Genomic DNA, 19,175 nt, shown 5'->3' with positions numbered 1-19,175 from the left:
GGAGAAAAGGTGGCGGAACTCAAACCTGGCCACGCCCTCATCAAACCCTAGGACCGCCCCTTTAGAGAACAGGAATGCAAGTAAAATTTGGGAGGGGCTATTTCCGGTGTGGGAGGGGCTATTTCCGGTGCGGCCGGCCCGGAAAAAGGTGCCGGAACGCGGTTCCGCTGCGTTCCGGCTGAAAAAAAGCCCTGCATTTTTAAGGTATTATTATAGAGAGCTTTCACCTTGGCTCAGTTTAATGCTCTATCCTCAGCAGCAATACTGTAGTGGAAAAGTCTAAAATACTCCCATTTTGGAGTGAATAGCCATGGCAACTATACCTTCCATGGGAACTACCCAGTGGTGGGATTCAGCCTATTCACACCAGTTTGGCAGAACCGGTAGCTAATTTTTTGTTGCCAGGCCCAGAATGGACTTCCGGAAGCGGCATCCACACAGAGAACCAGTTGTTCACATATTTGAATCCCACCACTGGAACTATCCCATACTCTTATAAACAAACAACAAAAGCTTTTAGTGCTGAGTTATTTCAAGTGGCAATGTCACATGCAAATGGGCTAAATTTATTATTTCAACATATGCATGATTCTACATTAAGGATTTATTTAATCAGCAGTCCTTTTGGAAAAATCTTTGCTTGCAGACATTACCCTTTTGATAGAAATAAAAGCCAGTCTAAATTAAAGTGGGAAGAGTACAAATTATATTCTGTGTCACAAAGGACAATACAATCTTTTCACAGTAGACTTCATCTACTCACCTGGAGCACCTGTATACATTATGGAGAACACATTAATAGTTATTGTAGCAGCATAGAACACTGGAAGGGCACGAAGACCATTTGGTACTGGATCTTCCTACATTAAAAGAAATATTTTTATATGTAATTGATAAAATCAGATTGTTTTTTAAAAAATCAATGCATTATGCTCTAAACATTTTTAATACAAAATTTATTTCAGTCTGCTTGGAAAAATACTGCAGTGATCAAAAGGTAACCTGTGGCTTCTGAATTTTGACATCAGCCCCATCATCATAAGCACAAAATGAGAATATACAATGTTGATCTGCTGTATGATTTAATTTTAAAATTATAGAAGGTAAATTTTGGCTGGTTCTATTTTCTCCCCTAGAAAAGGCAAAAATTGCAATTGATATTGAATATACATAAATGTTTGTTACTAGGGAGACATATAATATTAGACATATTATATATATATATAATTATTCTCATATAGAACAAAAAAATGATGGCCCCATCAGCCTAGAAGAGTGGAGCACATACTTCATTTTATAGAATAGTAGGATTCGAAGATCTGAACTATTTCCACTAAACTAAATACATTCCCTATCTATTCCATAATTTATTATTCTCTTACCTGTCTTGCTAGTTCAGCAATCCATTCAGGATTAAGTATACAGAAAGTTATCTTGAACAAACATTACAAAGCATTAGACAAAGTTCTACAAGAACTCACCTCCCAAGTAAAAATGGGGGAGATACAACTATCAAGAGATGTTTGCCCTCTTCATAAATTACCAAGGAGTTTAACAGCCAAACAGATGTAATGTTTGCTATTATGTATTATATAATCGCTGAGAGGAATGGGAGTTTAAAATATTGCTTTTTTGAACTGCTTCCAAGAACTTTCACCTTACCACATACTGTACCATATTATCTATTGTTTCACCCCCAGCCAAGGATCAGCTGCTAAGATAGCATCTTTCTTTGTAATGCTGTAGCTTCAATAGAATGCCCTCCATTTTCAAGGAACTATTTAAATCCTACAGTAAACTCTTCACTTTTCTCTTACCATTTATGCAAGGGAAAATACAAAGACTTGCTAGGGAGCAAGTTTAGTATGCCAGAAATAAGGGACAGTGAACACTGGACTTCTATCTCCCTACCTTTCATTTTTTAACATAATGGTAAAAGACCAGAAATGTGTCTATTTTTAAGTTTAGTAACTGTTGTTAGCACAAGATCTATGTCTGGTTTTCTTACACTTCCTATAACTGACACCAAGGTTGTACAAAGGAAAATAAAGGAAGTGAAGATGTGAAAAGGCAAATAAAAAAGAACAGGACAACAATTGGAGGAAGAAATAGAACTTCATGATCAGTAGGGACAAAGGAATCAGGACACAAAATGTTTTCTTTTTCAAAATTTCATATTTTTATCTATTTATTAAACTTAATACAATCTACTTTCATTATTTAATTTCCATTTGAAAATATGAAGTTCTTTTTTAGCAAGCTGTATTTTTTAAAATCAATAAAATATAGCAATTCAATTTCATTTCATAAATAAAATTAATACAGTTGTGGGTTTTATTCCAGGCTATTATGGAGGATTAGTCTAATGTAAAAAAAACTCGGATCAAGTATGTACATATTTACATCTGGGGCAAATGTTTCTCTGCCAAATAAGAACATATTGCACAAAATAAGGAAGATTTTTTCTGAGAGGAGGCTGAGTCTTGCATTATTAGAGAGGTCAGATGAGATTTGCCACTACAGTAGCTTGAGTAGAAAAAATATATAGCTAAAGAAGAGGTGTCAACTCAATTTCATTGAGGGCCACATCAGCATTGTGGTTGCCCTCGGAGGGGCCAGGTGGGTGTGGCTAGCATGGCCGTGGTCTACTGGGTAGGTGTGGCTGGGGTGGGCAGGGCCTACTGAGTGGGCGTGACCAGCTTGACATCGCTCGCGTCAGGGGCACCTGTGCAGGCCTGGGGTGGATCCAAGGGTCTCTAGCGGAGAAGAGTGGGACCAGGGAGAGCGCCAGGACATGGTCCACTAGAGGAGCCTCACTGTCCCTCTCAGGCCATGTGCCCCCCCCGGATGGTGGCACGGGCTGCCCAGAGCCTTGGACAGTGGAGGTCAAGCACCCAGCTCTCGAGTTCAGGGACCCCGCAGCCCAGCCTAGCCTAGCCCCACTTCCCCAAGGGGGCACCCAGCTGCGCTTACCTCCTCCTCGAGGCTGCTGCTGCTGTGCTCGCTCTCCTTGGCCAAGTTGCTCATGGTGTTGCGGGAGGGCAAAATGTGTGGGTGAGGGAAGCCCACTCCCTCTCCATGTGAGGAGACCCGGCTTTGTAACCAAAGCATCCTCAGCGATAGGATGGGAGACCACCAGGAGAGGTCAGGAGGAGGGGACAAGGGGATGGTGAAAGGGCAGCAGGGCTGCTCAGGGCCAAATGCTAAGGCAGGACTTCCCTCAGACCCTCCCTCTCTCTCACTATAATCTATCTTCCTTCCTTCTTTTCCCCTCTTTCTTCTTTTTCCTTCCCTCTTCATTCTTCTTTCCTTCTTCTTCCTTCCCCTCTTTTCCTTCTTTTTGTTGGTTTTTCCTCTTTCCCTTTCTCCTTTCCTGTCCCTTCTTGGATGCTCAAATGCAAAAGGGGAAACATTTCTCGATGCCTCCTTGGCTTGTGATCAAATGCCACTTTTGCAAGTAGTCTGTGGCCATTTAAAAGACCAAGAACAAACCAGGCTCATTTTATCCCGTGTCTGCATTTAGTGGGGGCGTCCACAGACAACAGTACAGCAGAACTGTCAAAATGGTGGCTGTGATAATTGATCAGAGCTTCTCTGTTTTTTATGTGCAACGGCTTTAGCATTTAGGAACAGAGGTGAGTTAGTAGCTTGTCTATTAATACATAATCCTTTTAAAAGAGCTCTCCTGCAGGGACCCTGCCATAGTCTAATTCAGACTGGAAATATAGCAAAGGAAAATATTTCCCCCTACTCTGCTTTGTCCTGTTTTCCCCACTGGAAATGGCTGTTTGCAACATACAAGGAAGGGATACTTTCCTAAGAGTTCATAGTCAAGAATACCAGTGTTAACTTGGGTTGCCAATAAAGTCCTGTCTGTGACAAAAGAGAACACAAAATTGCTTTGAGTCAAAGTCTCAATAGATCCAGGATTGAAGCAGAACTGTGTGAACTGGGGCATCTCCAACCAAGTTGCCTCTCCTTCCTTCCTTCCTTTTTCCCCTCCCTCCCTCCCACCCTTCCTTCCTCCCTCCGTTCCTTCCTCCCGCCCTTCCTCCCTCCCTTTTTTTCCACCCTTCCTTCCTCCCTCTGTTCCTCCCACCCTCCCTCCGTTCCTCTTTCTCCCTCCCTCTGTTCTCATCCTTCCAGGAAAGGGAGATGGGAGGGGGAGAGATTGCCAGTGCTGCCATGTTGCCGCCAGTCTTGCTATCCCACGTGGGCGGTCGGGGGCTGTCCCAGTGAAAGGAAAGCCTCGTGGTGCAAGGCTGGAGGTGCTGGTGGGAGGAGGGGTGCTGATCTACAACCTGGTTGCATCCATCAAAGCCAGAATGCACTCAGCCTTAGATCCATGGGGCAGTCCTGGAACCAGCCTTGGAACCAGCAAGGAGCTGCCCCGCCGCCTCTGTCCTGCCCCCCACAGGTGTGCACACAGGAGACGGCCAGCGCCAGTGTCCTGGATGAAGTCAGCCTGCAGGGCAAGACAGCCAGCAGGGACACTGGACTCCACTTGTGTGTTGCCAGGGGGCGGGGCTATCACGTGGATCTAAGGCGGAACGCATTCTGGCTTTGATAGACGCAACCAGGTTGTAGATCAGTGCCGCCACCCCTCCCACCATGACCTCCAGTCTCGCAGCCATGAAGCTTTCCTTTCACTGGGACAGCCCCCACCTGCCCACGTGGGATAGCAAGATCAGTGGCAACATGGCAGCGCTGGCAATTTCTCCCCCTCCCATCATCCCTTCCTGAGCGCGGAGGAAGGAAAGAGACGAGAAGGAGAGAAAGAAGGAAGAAAAGAATGAAGGTTCCATGGGGCAGCCCTGGAATCAGCAAGGAGCTTCCTCGCCGCCTCTGCCCTGCCCCCTGGGTGTGCGCAAAGGAGACGACCAGCACCGGCATCCTGGGTAAAGTCAGCCTGTGGTGCAAGACCGCCAGCAGGGATGTCGGACTCCGCTTGCGTGTGTGCCCAGGGGACAGGGCAGGACTTCCCCATGTATTTAAGGCTCAGCGTGTTTTGGCTTTGATGGACGCAACCAGATTGTAGATCAGTGCCCGGTCGGCCTGGGCTGGGCTGAGATGCGGCAGGCTGGTCCTTCGCTGTTTCCAGAGCAGGTCCCCGGGCCGGATGGAACCACATAGCGGGCCGGACCCAGCCCGCGGGCCTTGTGTTTGACATGTCTGATCTAAAGTGCATAATTGTAGTTGCAATACTGGGAGATGGGACTGTGCAGATTTTTCTCCTTTTCATCTTAAATCCTACAGCTAGTCCTCAACCAACAACCATAATAGAGCCAGCCATTATGATTGCAAGTCATGATGGTGATTAGGCAAGATTGCCTCACTTAACAACTCCCCTCCAAATCTCTCTGATGCAGTCATTAATCAATCAATCAATCAATCAATCAATCAGAATAGAGCTTGGAGATCTTCTAGTCCAACCCCCTGGTCAAGCAGGAGACCCTGTACCATTTCAGATACATGGCTGTCCAGTCTTTTCTTTAAAATCTCCACTGATGAAGCACCTACAACTTCTGAAGGCAAGCTGTTCCACTGGATAATTGTCCTCACTGTTAGAAAGTTTCTCTTTTGTTCCAGGTTGCTTCTCTCCTTGATTAAATAACCATCTGGGTTAAGTGAAGCATTGGGTGGCTCAGGGATGGGAAAGGCCCTGGGAAGCTTAGAACAGGCCAGGTCCATCTGCTGTAGGCCTTGCAAGACCTCCCTCACCCTGAGACACTTCATGCAACACTTCCTTCCCCTCACAATTCCCACAACCCTTTGGTATTCTTTACCCTCCACTTGGTCCCAACAGCACTCCTCCCCCCCCCAAGATTCCCACAGATCTTGTCCCTGCTTCCCACCCAACAGACCCTACTCCTACTTTGCCTAGCTTTCCAAGATTTCCAGAGTTTCGGAGCTTGGGTTAGGGAACACTTCATTGCTGGGCCAAATGGCAGGATCCCAGAAGCAGCTGTCATTTTCCAAATGGCCACATTGAATAGTGATTACTCAGAAAATGGTGGCCATTTCAGGATCACTCCACATGGCCCAGCAATGAAACAGTCTGTTCTGCTTCCCTAACACAATCTATCCAGAGTTTTCCGCAGCAATGTGTAGACCATATTAGGAAAGCAAAATGAATTGCTCCTTCCTGGGCTACGTGGCTGCATCCTAGAACGAACTGCCTTTTCAGTGCTGCCACAATTCAGTGCATCTGATTGACAGCCACTGGGATGGTGCTAAGTGGCCTAGCAACAAACCAACTCGGTATGCTTCCCTAATCCAAACTCCAAAACTCTGGAGATCGTGAAAGGTAAGCTAGCAGTATAGGGCCTAGTGGGGTGGGAAGCAGGCCAAAGAGTTGTGGGGACATGGCTATGGGTGAATGGGAGGAGATAGACAGGGGGAGCACTGAAGTATCACTGTGGGTCGGTCATAAGGACACTACAGTAATCATGAATTCAGGACCCAGTCAAAAGTACCTTTTTGGAGGGTGAAAAGATTGCTATGCTATCAATCACAAGTCAATGACTACTTGTACTTAATGTATCCCTCTATATTCAATAAAAATTATTATTGTACCTGGAGAGTTACTGATTCAATGTATTTTTTAGAGTAACATTAAAATGTATTCATCAAGACTTCCAGTTCTGCGCAGCTAGTGTTACAGTTGAGGGATCGAGATGATCCGAGCCCTACGGCTGATTTCTCTCTGTTTGGGGACCCTAAATGGGCCCAAATCCACCCCGGAGAGGTGGCAAGGAAGGAGGGAAGCCCCGCTGATCCTGGGGAGATGGTGGTCGATCTGGACGTCTGAGGAAAGCTCTCCAAAAACCAACAGAAGGCTAGCGTCAATCGTGACTCTAGCCCAAGCTACATGCAGCCGAAGCCAAAAAGCACTAAACTAAGCATGATTGTAAACAGCGTGCGTGAACTGGGTAAGAATACTGATTTTCTCTCTTCTACCTGACTGATTTCCTGAGAGAGAGAAAAGAACCCCCAGAACTAAAAATCCTCCGAATGTGAGAGGGGTGTGTGTGTCTTTGTTCCACCCTCCTCTAAATGGAAGTTTACGAGGGGGGGGAAAATACAGAAAATTGAAAGATGGACTGGTGCTGACATCTAGTGGTGGATGAAAATACTGTCCTAAATATATATCCCAGAAAGAAAAGCCTATTGTGACCTTCAGGGCTTTGACTAAACAAAGAGCAGCTGTAACAAAAAAAAGAGAGAAAACATTGTGGATTATCTACAAAGTGAGAACTATAAAACTTAGAAAAAAATTGACCTTCCTGGATTATAAATATTTTTAAAATTGTGACTTTAAAGTGATTGGCAGAGAAAGGATTTTTGATCATTACGGAGCATCAGAGATCTGCAGAAAGAACATATCAAGAAAAAATAAATACTTACCAGGAGGAAATGTATGTTCTGTTACAACAAATGCAAATAATACTAACTTCAAACCATGAGGAACTTAAAAATGAATTTGAAAATTTAAAGGAATGCATTCTCAATTTAATGTCACAACAATTAAATGATCAGAAAACAAAAAAAAGTGAGAGATTATGTAAAGCAGACAACTGAATATAAACTAGTGGAGACTCAAGTGGCGAAAGACTTACAAGAAACATTGAACGTGGAAAAGATAACTTGTACTCTAAGACAGCGGTTCTCAACCTATGGGTCACGACCCCATTTGGGGTCGATCGACCATTTCACGGGGGTCGCCAAGCAAGGCTGTCCGCCATTTTTTTCCCCTTTTCCGCGGGTGCTTTACCTCCCTTGGGCTGGGCCAGCTGGTGGTTGGCCTGCTCCATCTCTGCCGCTTGCCAGCTACGCCTCGGCCAGCGCAGGGGGCGGAACCACGCATGCGCGGCGCTCCCGGGCAGGGAAAGTCCTCAACGTACGACCGGTTGGGTAGTCCTCGACTTACAACCGGTTTAGTCCTCAACTTACGACTGGTTGGGGGTCGCGGCATTAAAAAGGTTGAGAACCACTGCTCTAAGACCTAAAGTAAATTTGAGGATAAGGAAAAAGATTTGACAAAATGGACTGCTGAGCTGTTGGGAGTACCACAAGAAATGGGGAGACAAGGGATGACGAGAGAAATATTCAATGAATATGAAGGGGCAAAATCTTTTTACAAATATATGATGCTTGATTTGCCTATTATATCCACAACAACATCTGCAAGATTATGGAAAGACTCTTTGATTCAATGGAATATACTGATTGGGAAAGATGCTTGACAAAAGAAGAGGGCTAAAGTGAGAATTGAGGAATTAGGTGATGGAGTGTATCAGAGGGAATATTTAAAAATTAAACACTTGTTGGAATATGGCTGAAGAAATAGAAAGATTTTAGTTTACGAGGGATGAACCCTCCAAGTAATATTTATTTCTTTTCTCTTCTTTTATTTTGTTTTTTGATATGAGAAATATAAAAATGTTTGGGATGATCAATATAAAGGAAATGTTTTAGATATTTAAATATAATTGATTTTAAGAAAATTCCAATGGATAACTAAAAAGGGGGAAATGTTTTGAATAGAGTTAAAAGATTAGATGATTGGATTTATTAAATGGAACATTTAAAGATTAAACATGGTTTAACTATAGGTAAAAATAACAGAAAAAAATTGGAAATAATTGTATATTAGTTCAAGAGGGATCTGTATTTTAAATAGTATATTATTTTGTTATTTTTTCTCCCTTTTTTCTTTTTCTCTCTCACGTCTTTTCTTTTTCTATTTTTTCTTTCGTGTCTTTTTCCTACTTATTTTTTAGGACATCAAAATAGATTTAAATACGTTAAGGTAATTAACTCTGGAAAAAATTTAACCAGTAGAAATGTTCTGAACATTGATGGGGAAATAAATTTAAATAAGAATTGTAAACAGGATTCATCACGAGGCAACCAAGATGACTAGATAGAAAAGAAGCATGATATTGATGTGATTATTATTGGTAGAAATTTTAGAGAAATCTTTATATTTAATTGTTACCTATCAAATTAATAAGAATTGTATTAATTAGGCCCAGTGCTCTTCAACATCTTCATCAATGATTTGGACGAGGGGATAGATGGGGAATTCATCAAATTTGCGGATGACACCAAGCTGGCAGGAATAGCCAACACTCCAGAAGACAGGCTTAAGATACAGGAGGACCTGGATAGACTTGAACACTGGGCGCTATCTAACAAAATGAAATTCAATGGTGAACAAAGTAAGGTTCTACTTTTAGGCAAGAAAAACCAAATGTACAGGTATAGTATAGGGGGTACCTTGCTCAATAGTAGTAACTGTGAGAGGGATCTCGGAGTCCTAGTGGACAATCACCTAAATATGAGCCAGCAGTGTGCTGCAGCTGCCAAAAAAGCCAATACAGTGCTGGGCTGCATTAACAGAGGGATAGAATCAAGATCATGTGAAGTATTAATACCACTTTACAATGCCTTAGTAAGGCCACACTTGGAATACTGCATCCAGTTTTGGTCAACACGATGTAAAAAAGATGCTGAGACTCTAGAAAGAGTACAGAGAAGAGCAACAAAGATGATTAGGGGACTGGAGGCTAAAACATATAAGGAACGGTTGCTGGAATTGGGTATGTCTAGTTTAATGAAGGGAAGGACGAGGGGGGACATGATAGCAGTGTTCCAACATCTCAGGGGCTGCCACAAAGAAGAGGGAGTCAAACTATTCTCCAAGGCACCTGAAGGCAGGACGAGAAGCAACGGATGGAAACTGATCAAGGAGAGAAGCAACTTAGAACTAAGGAGAAACTTCCTGACAGTTAGAACAATTAACCAATGGAACAACTTGCCTCCAGAAGCGGTGAATGCTCCAACACTGGAAGTTTTTAAGAAGAGACTGGACAGCCATTTGTCTGAAATGGTGTAGGGTTCCTGCCTTAGCAGGGGGTTGGACTCGATGACCTCCAAGGTCCCTTCCAACTTTATTATTATTATTATTATTATTATTATTATTATTATTATTATTATTATTATTATTATATGATTGGAAGAAGAGAAAATCAAGCAAAGCTATTATGTGGACTTTGCAATATAGAAACTAAGAGTTAGTGATTACTTTGTAAACATAAACCCAGACAACACGCTGTTTACCAAATATCAAGGTGTTTATGTTAAAAAAAAATCAATAAAATATATATTTTTTAAAAAAGGTATTCATCAAATAGATAATTTATTATTTTAACCAAAACAGTTTAGAAACTGAGGATCTACATTTTAAAACCAACTAGGTATGCAGATCTTATTATACAAACACTATTATGCAATTATTATACAAATGCTTAAATATCAGATACATCTTTAGAAATTAACAAATACTACTTGTATTTCATTCTAATTTGCATACCATTTTCATTTTACTTATTGGCATTATAGTTTTAATCAATTTTATTGTTCTGTTCTTATGAATTAGTGTGTAGACATACTGCAAAATAAACATAAGCATCATTAAATGCCACACCTTTATAGCAAATAACGCCTTTCAGTGTGCCTAATGGGAACGATATAACAAATGGCATCAATGCATTGCTATAGTATCAACAATACTAACCTTATTTAAGATGAAAAATCTGATCAAGAGAAACAGTGCACCAGACATCATACCAGATAATAGTGGGGAGATAAACCAGGAAGCAACTGAATATAAATTCAAAGAAATATTACATTCAATAATTGGCAAGGTTCCATCCAATGTAAAATTCTGCCAAAAAACAACTTGTTCTTTATGTTACTTTCTAATAATTGTTTAAATAGACTCAAAGTTTGCAATAGTGGCGAATAGCTGTAGTTTGAGTGTAGGATGAGGATGAAGGTTCATTCTCCGAGCTTGTGGGTTGGCTTCAAACGTTTCTTACCAGACTAGGTAACATCTTCAGCAGCTTTTAGGGGATGTCTGTGTCAACACTGACACAGACATCCACTAAAAGCCGCTGAAATGTTACCTAGTCCGGTACCGAAAAGTTTGTAAATCAAACTACAAGCTCAGAGAACGAACCTTCACCCTCAGACTCAAAATCATTTTTAAAAAGTGTAAAATTCAGCCAAGGGAAAGATGTTTGAATCCAACTGATTTCAATAGAGATGTTATATGTCTCTTATACTAATTAAGTTTATATTTAAAAGTATTCTTAAATATGCTCTTTTGCAATTCCAAAATGTCATCAGAATTTTTTACTCTGTGCTGTCAAGTCAAGTTTGCTTAGTTTTTCTTTGTATTAAATGTTCATCTTACTTTTTTAGTTTTTTCCATATAGCTTTTACTGTTTAAAATCAATACCAGAGTTCGATTTCTTGAAGTTTAAAAAAACCCCTTTAAAATGAAAAAAAAGTGTGTGTATGTATGTATGTAAAAGTGGTTCATCTGCTACTATAAAGAATGTCATATAAATTAACTAAATAAAAGTACTACTGAAGTTTATAAATACTGAATTTATAGTTTAAATTCTTAAGCAATCTTTTAAAAATAACAGTAACATATAAAATATATAAACTAACAAGGAATATAAACATAACAAGATTCCACTGAACATTGTGTGAAACCAATATGCATTCTCTAATTTTGCTCTACCTCAACTAATTTTGCCAAATTTAATTTGTTGCGGAAATACATCAACATAATATTTCAGTAATACTAAAAGTTTCTATAGCTTAACAGGGTTTTAAGAATACTTTATTTTTTAATGCAGCTATGTTACATAAGAGAGCTAGTTTGCTATAGTAGTTAAGGCAGTGTTTCTCAACTATAGCAACTTTAACTTGCTGTCTGGGGAATTCTGGGAGCTGAAGTCCACATTATCTTAAATTTACTAAGATTGAGAAATGCTACATTGAGCTATCAGGCTAGAAACTAGGAAACTGCGAGTTCTAATTCTGCCTTAGGCACAAAGCCACCTAGATGACCTTGGGCTAAGAACTTTCTCTCAGCCCTAGAAAGAAGGCAAAGGCAAACCATTTTTTGAAAAAAAATGTGCCAAGTAAACCTCAGGGACTTGTCAAACTGGTCTCTGAGAATAGGACATGGTTGAATGGAAGGAAAAAAATTACACTACGAATAGTAGCATTTATATTATAAATAAAAACTATAGTATGGAATTCAGGGCCTGTGACATCTGAAATTGCATTTCAATTTGTAAATGTCTTTTGTCTTAATTAACCCTGAAATTCGTTAAAACAAAAATAATCATATGACTCAACCACTTTTTTTGCCCTTTTCCTTTCAGAGAGTAATTAATATACTTCTAAACGGCTAACCCCTAACCTAATACATTATAGATACATAGGCATTTAATTATCAGAATTCCTGTGCATCTCTTGCCTGGAGAGTCTAATTTTTGTATATTATCTTAATGAAACTATAGTTTACAGTGATGTCTGAACTACAAACAGTAGCATTCCAGACAAAACTTATTTGAATATAACTATCACAATTTTTCAAAACACTTTTTAAAATTCATTGCATGTTGTACATAAAGAGAATGTAATTTACCAATCTTGACAAGTTCCATCCACTGGACTCCTTGTGTGCCAATTGCAACTAATGAGAAACCTATAGTAGAACCCACTATACAATGAGTTCCAGATATTGGAAGTTTCAAAAATGATGCTATCAGCTGCCAAACAGCAGATCCTAAAATGTAAAATATAAAGAAAACAATCAAGACAGGACATTTTAACATTCTGGAATATTAGAATTTGAAGGCATCCATATAGTCTTGCAAAGGCAAGAAACTCCTTACAAAGGGTGAGAGTTACTGGATGCCACCAATTCAATTGAGAAATGATTTGCTCTCTACTAATTTCAGTTCAAATATTCTTATTTTCTGTAGTATAATAAAAGATCTTCAGGTTAGCAAATGTTCTTATATCATCATATATTTTTATTGTTCCACTTTTATGAATACATGCACTTAATAAGAACAAACGACTAATGGTGCAAGTATATTTATTTCTTTTATTTGGGTAATTTCATTGTCAAATATGGGAGTCTGATAACTATCCAACCCACACAATTTTCAATAACCCGTCACTATCTACCATTTCAGGATATCTGACAGAGTTCCATCTATACCATATTTCAATAAGACCCAGTATCTCACTCATAGCTGTAGAAAGACACAGAGTTTATGCAACAAACTATCAGTTTAATATAATTGTTTGAGTCTAATACTTTTGTGAATTTTTTGGATTAACACTGCCAGTAATCCTCAATTTGTGACTATAATTGGGACCAGAATTTCTGTGCTAAGCAAGATAAATTGTTGTTATGTGGGTCAGGCCCAACTGTACCTTTTTTGCCACAAATCTTAAACGAATCATTGCAGTTGTTAAGGCAATCACGCAGTCATTAAGCAAATCTGGCTTGATGAAAGCCAGCTGGCAAGGTCACAAATTGGGATCACGTGAGCACAGGACATTGCAACTGAATTAAGTACCTATCAGTTACCACGTGCCCAAATTTTGATGATGTGACTGACCATAGGGATGCTACAATGATTATAAGTGCAAAGACCATTCATAAATCACTTTTTGAATGCCGTTGTAACTTTAAATGGTTGTTAAATGAATGGTTGTAAATACTGTATTTCTTTTCCGTACTTCAGCCACTTCAATAAGGGTACATCAAGCCAACAAAGCAGATATTACAAGGTAATAAATTGTTGGATGCAGTTTATAAGGTAGAAACAAAGAAACATTCAAATAATCTAAAAGGGAAATTATCTTCATGGATAAAGTAATCCTTGTAGTACATGTGCTCTTATATTAACAAGCATTTTCTTCTTGAAACAATTGCTACATTAGGAAATGTACAACTGCCAAATATTTACTAGCAATAGTAATCCACAAAAGTGTTAGACTCTTAACAATTTATTTTTATATATATTAGTTCATTTGTTTCATTATCTGGAACTATACACAATAAAAATTTGATTTCCTGATTACCATTGAAGAAATAAACAGGGCTCTAGCATCATTTTAAAGAAAGTCACACCAATGAGTTGCAGGAAATAACTCAAACATTTAAAGTGTACAGGAATGAAAGAGAAGGATAGGCACTGTAATAAATAAGGGAGAAAGGAAGAAATCCCATGTGCCAATAAAAAAAAGGATTCATATGGCATAGCACACTTCAAAAATACTTTTTTCAATTCTACTTCTGGAATGTTTTGAACTAATTAACTGTCATTCTCAACAAATCAAAGGGGGCAAAAGCAAAACCTGATTAAATAATTGCTTTATATGATAGATACATCTAAAACTAAAATATACTTCGCTCTAAAAGTACTAAATAATACTCACACCCAAAGGTATTATCAGAAAAGTATTTCACTCAGAATTTTTTTGGGAGTGGTTTGTCAAAAATTACCTACATGCCATTTGTATCAACCAAGCTGAGCAAACATTTATTATTTTAAAAGTGATAAAACAATGACAACAATCCCTCTCAAAAAAATCATTCTATTCTCTTTTAAAATAATCTATTAACATAATATACCACTTTTTATGAATTCAACAAGTAAAACACATGACTTATAGTATTATCTTTCTAAGCAAATTAGTTTTTTTTATTCTAACACAACCTCTCACTCCCAAAGCTTACTGTTTAATAATTTATGGTCCCAATGGACTTATTTTGGGGCAACAACAAACTAAAACAGCATCTGGAAGTGAAAATGTTTGGATGAAATGGTGTTAAAGTTCATTTGATAGCCACAGAACTTAAATTAAATACAACTGATGAGACAAAATTTTAACTGTAACCTATTCTTATACAACTACATTAGAAGTGATCTAAGATTCTTGTTTTGGTTCTAATCAAACATATACATCAAAATTCAGGATAGCAAGACAAATCCAATATTCTAATGTTAACTAAGCCATATTCTGTATTGATATATCCTCGCAGAATGTAGAGCTATATTCTAATCCCTCTAAGGGAGGAAGAAATGCATCCTTCATAAACAAACTTGGACATAATATTTTATGCGGACTCCATTGCTTTGCCATTCATCTAAAATTAGATCTATATATCAATTAAAAATATTTAATCATTATCTGTATTTAACATTAACAGTCAAAGTATTTTAAATAATCTTAGAATTTTTAGAATTAATTCATTTGCAACTGCATATAAGACTCCATCCATTTTTAAAAGATGAAAATTAACATAACTACAAATAGTAGAACAGTTTTTTTATGATGACAGTGGAAGTCAGAAAACATGCTTTTAAATGAGATGTACATTTTTCTATCCATACAAATTTCTGCTGGGTCAAAAAACAGGAAGTATCCCTCCCATTTTTGTTTTCATTTTCAAGTGTGATACAATTTAAGACAGCATTTTTATCCTCAACATTTTGTCTTATGGTTAAATGTTCATATAAACTAATATATCAAAATATAGTACTTGACAGCCTGTCTAATGAAGATTCCAATCCTGTTCCGAAGCCAAAAAAGAAAGTATCCATACTTTTTGATTATTGCTGTTATCTGTCTTCTCTGTACAATTCAAGTGGGAGGGAGCAACAGTGCAACCACATAGCACTGTACAGGCTCAGAGTTGTGGACAGTCCCAGGACAAGCAAGTCAGGCTCCCAAGAATATCCTTCTGCCCCTCGGTCTCAGAATGGATCCCAGCAAATGTTTTGAAATGTCATCCCTTGAGAGCAATCTGATCTGCTCACTAGAAGCAGAGGGCTGTGTTCTCTTGATAAGATCAAATCGCATTTTCCCAACTCATATTTGCATTGTTGTGTGGAGAAGAAAATAGGAGCTTCTTGTGGCTTATTTTCCCCAAGCTCCAGTGTAAAGAAAAGAAATTACTGTTCTCCCCAAACCCTCACCATGTTCCAAAGAATGGGAGACACTGACTGTAAGCACAAATAGAATAGATTCATAAGATAAGCTAGTATTTTAAGATTTCTTTTTCATAAAAATTAATAAAATTATAAATACAAATCTAAGTCACCAATATTTTAAGTATACTACAGTGCTATGTAATATTATGTTGTCTTGCCAATATCTTGTTATATATTACTCTTTTAATAGTTTTAGAATCTCATATACTATATTGAAATAGTAAATAAACAGAATCCTTAGAAAGACCGATTATAATTCAAATCTTTTAAACTTAAGAATTGGGCAATGGTAATGAGAGTTTCTTTCCTAAAATAATATAATCAACTATAGATAATATTAATCTTGCTCTAAACCAACTGTGATCTGAATCTATGGTAAAAAGAAAAAGGTATAAAATTAACTTCTATAAAGTTGGTTCCAATAAACTACTAAAGGCATCTGGCCAAGGAAGAGTGTGCAGAACCCAATTCCAGGACCTGCTCTTGACTTCTCAATAACTTCCTCAATCTCCACGGAATTTTGTAGATTGAGAAATGTGCAAATTATTACTTTAGTTTTGCCAAGATATAAGAACTTTTAATTGTTTGAAGAAAATAATTAAATACTTAGAAAAATACGGTTACTTACCAACCATTGCACTGACTTCTCCAGCCATAAGTAGACCTGTTGAGTTGTCATACAAGTTCACATCAATTATACCTTTACGAATAGTTTCACCTACTTTTGCTCCCAGCAATACTGAACCAGTAGTTTCAAAAATTGAAGCAAGGATACAGGCTTGGCGCAAAGTAACTACACCAGAACCCACAGCAGTACCAAAAGAATTTGCAACATCATTTGCACCAACTGAAAATGCTAAAATAAAAGCAATGATAAAACCCACGACGACCATCCATAGATATTCTTCCAATGCCATTTTTCTCCAAGTGCTCTTGTAGTTCGGATTCCCGTTTAAAACTATTTTAATTAAACGAAGCTGAAAGGTAGTGAGCAGATTTAAAAGCTGATTTTCTGCACACAATGAGTTCTCTCTGGAAAGTGCTGTGTGACACTGGAGCGTGAAGAAACTGCTAACTGGTGATTTTCAAGCTACTGTCAATACTGTTTGTTTGGCTCAATTCAGTCACCAGCAAGATCCATTCCATATTTTGCTTCAGTAGGTTTACAGTTGTAGTGATCTCTCCTACAAAAAGAAAAAAAAAGAAAAAACTAGAATCAAACACTATATAATTATAAGTAAGAAAATCTAGAATGTCATATGATACCCTGGTAACTACAGACAAAATGGCTGAAGTCAGATTAAAACTGACAGTATTTAGGGGACAATAATAAATTATAATTGAGACTTTTCTACTTCCTAGAAAACTTAAAAAATTAAATAGAGACGTAGGCATACTCTTTTGATATTTACCAAGTATCTGTAAGAAAGAATATATTAAATTAATCTTACTATGATTAAGCAAGAATGTCCTTTAGCAAGGATGCCTGCTAAACATAATTAAAGTGTAATTGTGTGGTTCAAAATAACTTGAATGTGCTTTTTCCTGTGTAAATTTATTATACTTTGTCTCTTGTAAAATAGCAGAGACTGGTATTAACTCCTTGTACTGTTTAGAAAACTGAAAGCATCCTTGTTCCTTAACTAATTAAGTCTATAACATAAAGGCTACTTCATGCAGATTTATCAAAATAATATATTAGTTGCTATTGTCTGTCCTGCTGAACATAGTTTGCGACACATTAACTTTTGAAATACACTACTTGAATTGTAATCACGTATATTTTATCATAAACAGAGCTTTCCATTACAATCCTTGTAAAAAATGAATTAAAAAGTCAGCTCCACTAGAAACTCTGAAACCTGATTTTGCTTTAACATATGTAAGAATTTAATATTTTGTGCCAGGTAACTCAAATTCTATTCTAAGAAAGTTAAATTCTGCTACTTGAATGAGTTTTGAATACTTGACAAATGCAATAATTCATTGTCATTGTCCACAAATCATAAGAAAGCACTAGCAAAGAACCTAGGACACTGAAGCCTCACACTCAACTACCAGAATTAGCTTCTTTATTTTACCAGTCTGCCCATTCAGGTAGTTCTTGTTTAACAACCATAATTGGAATCAGCAACTCAGTCATTAAATTAAGATTGCTAGGTGAAAAATCATGTAACTGTGACTACAATCTTACTTCAGCTTTCTTACACACCTGCAAAGGTTATAAATGCGAGCATCGGTTGCACATTTTTCCATAATAAACACAACAATGAACAGTCACTATATGAGGCAGTTGCTAAACAAGGACTACTTGTACTATCAACAATGTATGTTTAAAAGAATTATTCCTGGAAGTACTGGATGTCCACAAAAAAGGATGTTCTGGCACTCTTTTTAGGTTTCTAAAGCATCTCCTCCTACAGTGATGGGGCGTTGTCTTACCTGAACGCCTTTTCTCAGCATGACGATGGAGAATCCACCAATGGGTTTTGCTTGTCTTCTGCCTGTAGACTAAGTCAGCCAATTTTGCTACGCCTCTCTTCCTGGGCCCTCCTCTTCCCAGTCTTGACTAAGGTGAAGCTGTTGGCTATGTTTCCCGTGTGTTGGCTCAATCTTTTCCCAGCACAAGACCTGACTGGCCCTAAGGATGGGAGTGGATTCTCCATCGTCATGCTGAGAAAAGGCATTCCGCCGCATCCCCGGATACCGTGGATGGAGAAAAAAGCGCAGCTAGAGGTTCATCTACTATCGGGACCTCTATTACCTCCGATAAGGCCGGATCTATGTTGAACAGCTTCTTGTCTGCCCCCCCCCCCATTGGAAGGAAGGCCCCCGGTGCCCCCAAATTATTCTGAATTGTGTCAAAGAAGAGAGGGGGACAGGGAATAAATTGTTGTGTATAAGTGGGCTGCAAAACACCCTGCTCTTTGTGTCCTGACATGCTGAGGTTCCCTCTTGGGGAAGCCTCGGTCTCTTAATCTTTGCAGTGCTGCTGGCCTTGTGAAGCAAGGATTTGAATAAAGATGGGTTGAAGAGGCCCATGAATGGTGGAGGATCTGGGGATATATCATCATCCTCCGACAGCCCCTGATCCGTTTGCTCATAGTCCTCCACGGGAGACTTCCTGCTTCTTGAGGAATGAGAAAGGGAAATTGATTCCTGGTATGCTGAGGCCTCCTCCTGTGAAAGGTAGGAATGGCCTCTTGAAGCTACAGACCCGGCTCTGGACCTATGATGTCTTGAAGAGGCCATGGCCTGAGATATCAGGGATTGTAAGTGTTCCAATGA

General features: G+C 38.7%; 1 protein-coding gene across 2 annotated transcripts in view; it reads right to left on the bottom strand.

Moving 5' to 3' along the window:
* SLC20A2 (solute carrier family 20 member 2) overlaps nt 1-17,066 on the bottom strand; it is a 39,317-nt gene extending 22,251 nt beyond the window's left edge. For both annotated transcript variants that reach the window (XM_015823802.1, XM_015823803.1), the window contains exons 1-4: nt 16,516-17,066; nt 12,518-12,658; nt 10,583-10,668; nt 764-860 (exon numbers count right to left, since the gene is read on the bottom strand). In XM_015823802.1, coding sequence (XP_015679288.1) covers nt 764-860; nt 10,583-10,668; nt 12,518-12,658; nt 16,516-16,804 — 613 coding nt within the window. In that variant the 5' untranslated portion in view covers nt 16,805-17,066. The remainder of the gene's footprint in view (nt 1-763; nt 861-10,582; nt 10,669-12,517; nt 12,659-16,515) is intronic.
* Between the last annotated feature and the right edge of the window lie 2,109 nt (nt 17,067-19,175).

This window comes from Protobothrops mucrosquamatus, unplaced genomic scaffold (assembly GCF_001527695.2).
Source record: "Protobothrops mucrosquamatus isolate PMUCROS unplaced genomic scaffold, P.Mucros_1.0 scaffold1991, whole genome shotgun sequence".
NCBI lineage: Eukaryota > Metazoa > Chordata > Lepidosauria > Squamata > Viperidae > Protobothrops > Protobothrops mucrosquamatus.
The sequence above is the reverse complement of the archived record's forward strand: the minus strand, read 5'-3'. Positions and strand labels throughout refer to the sequence as shown.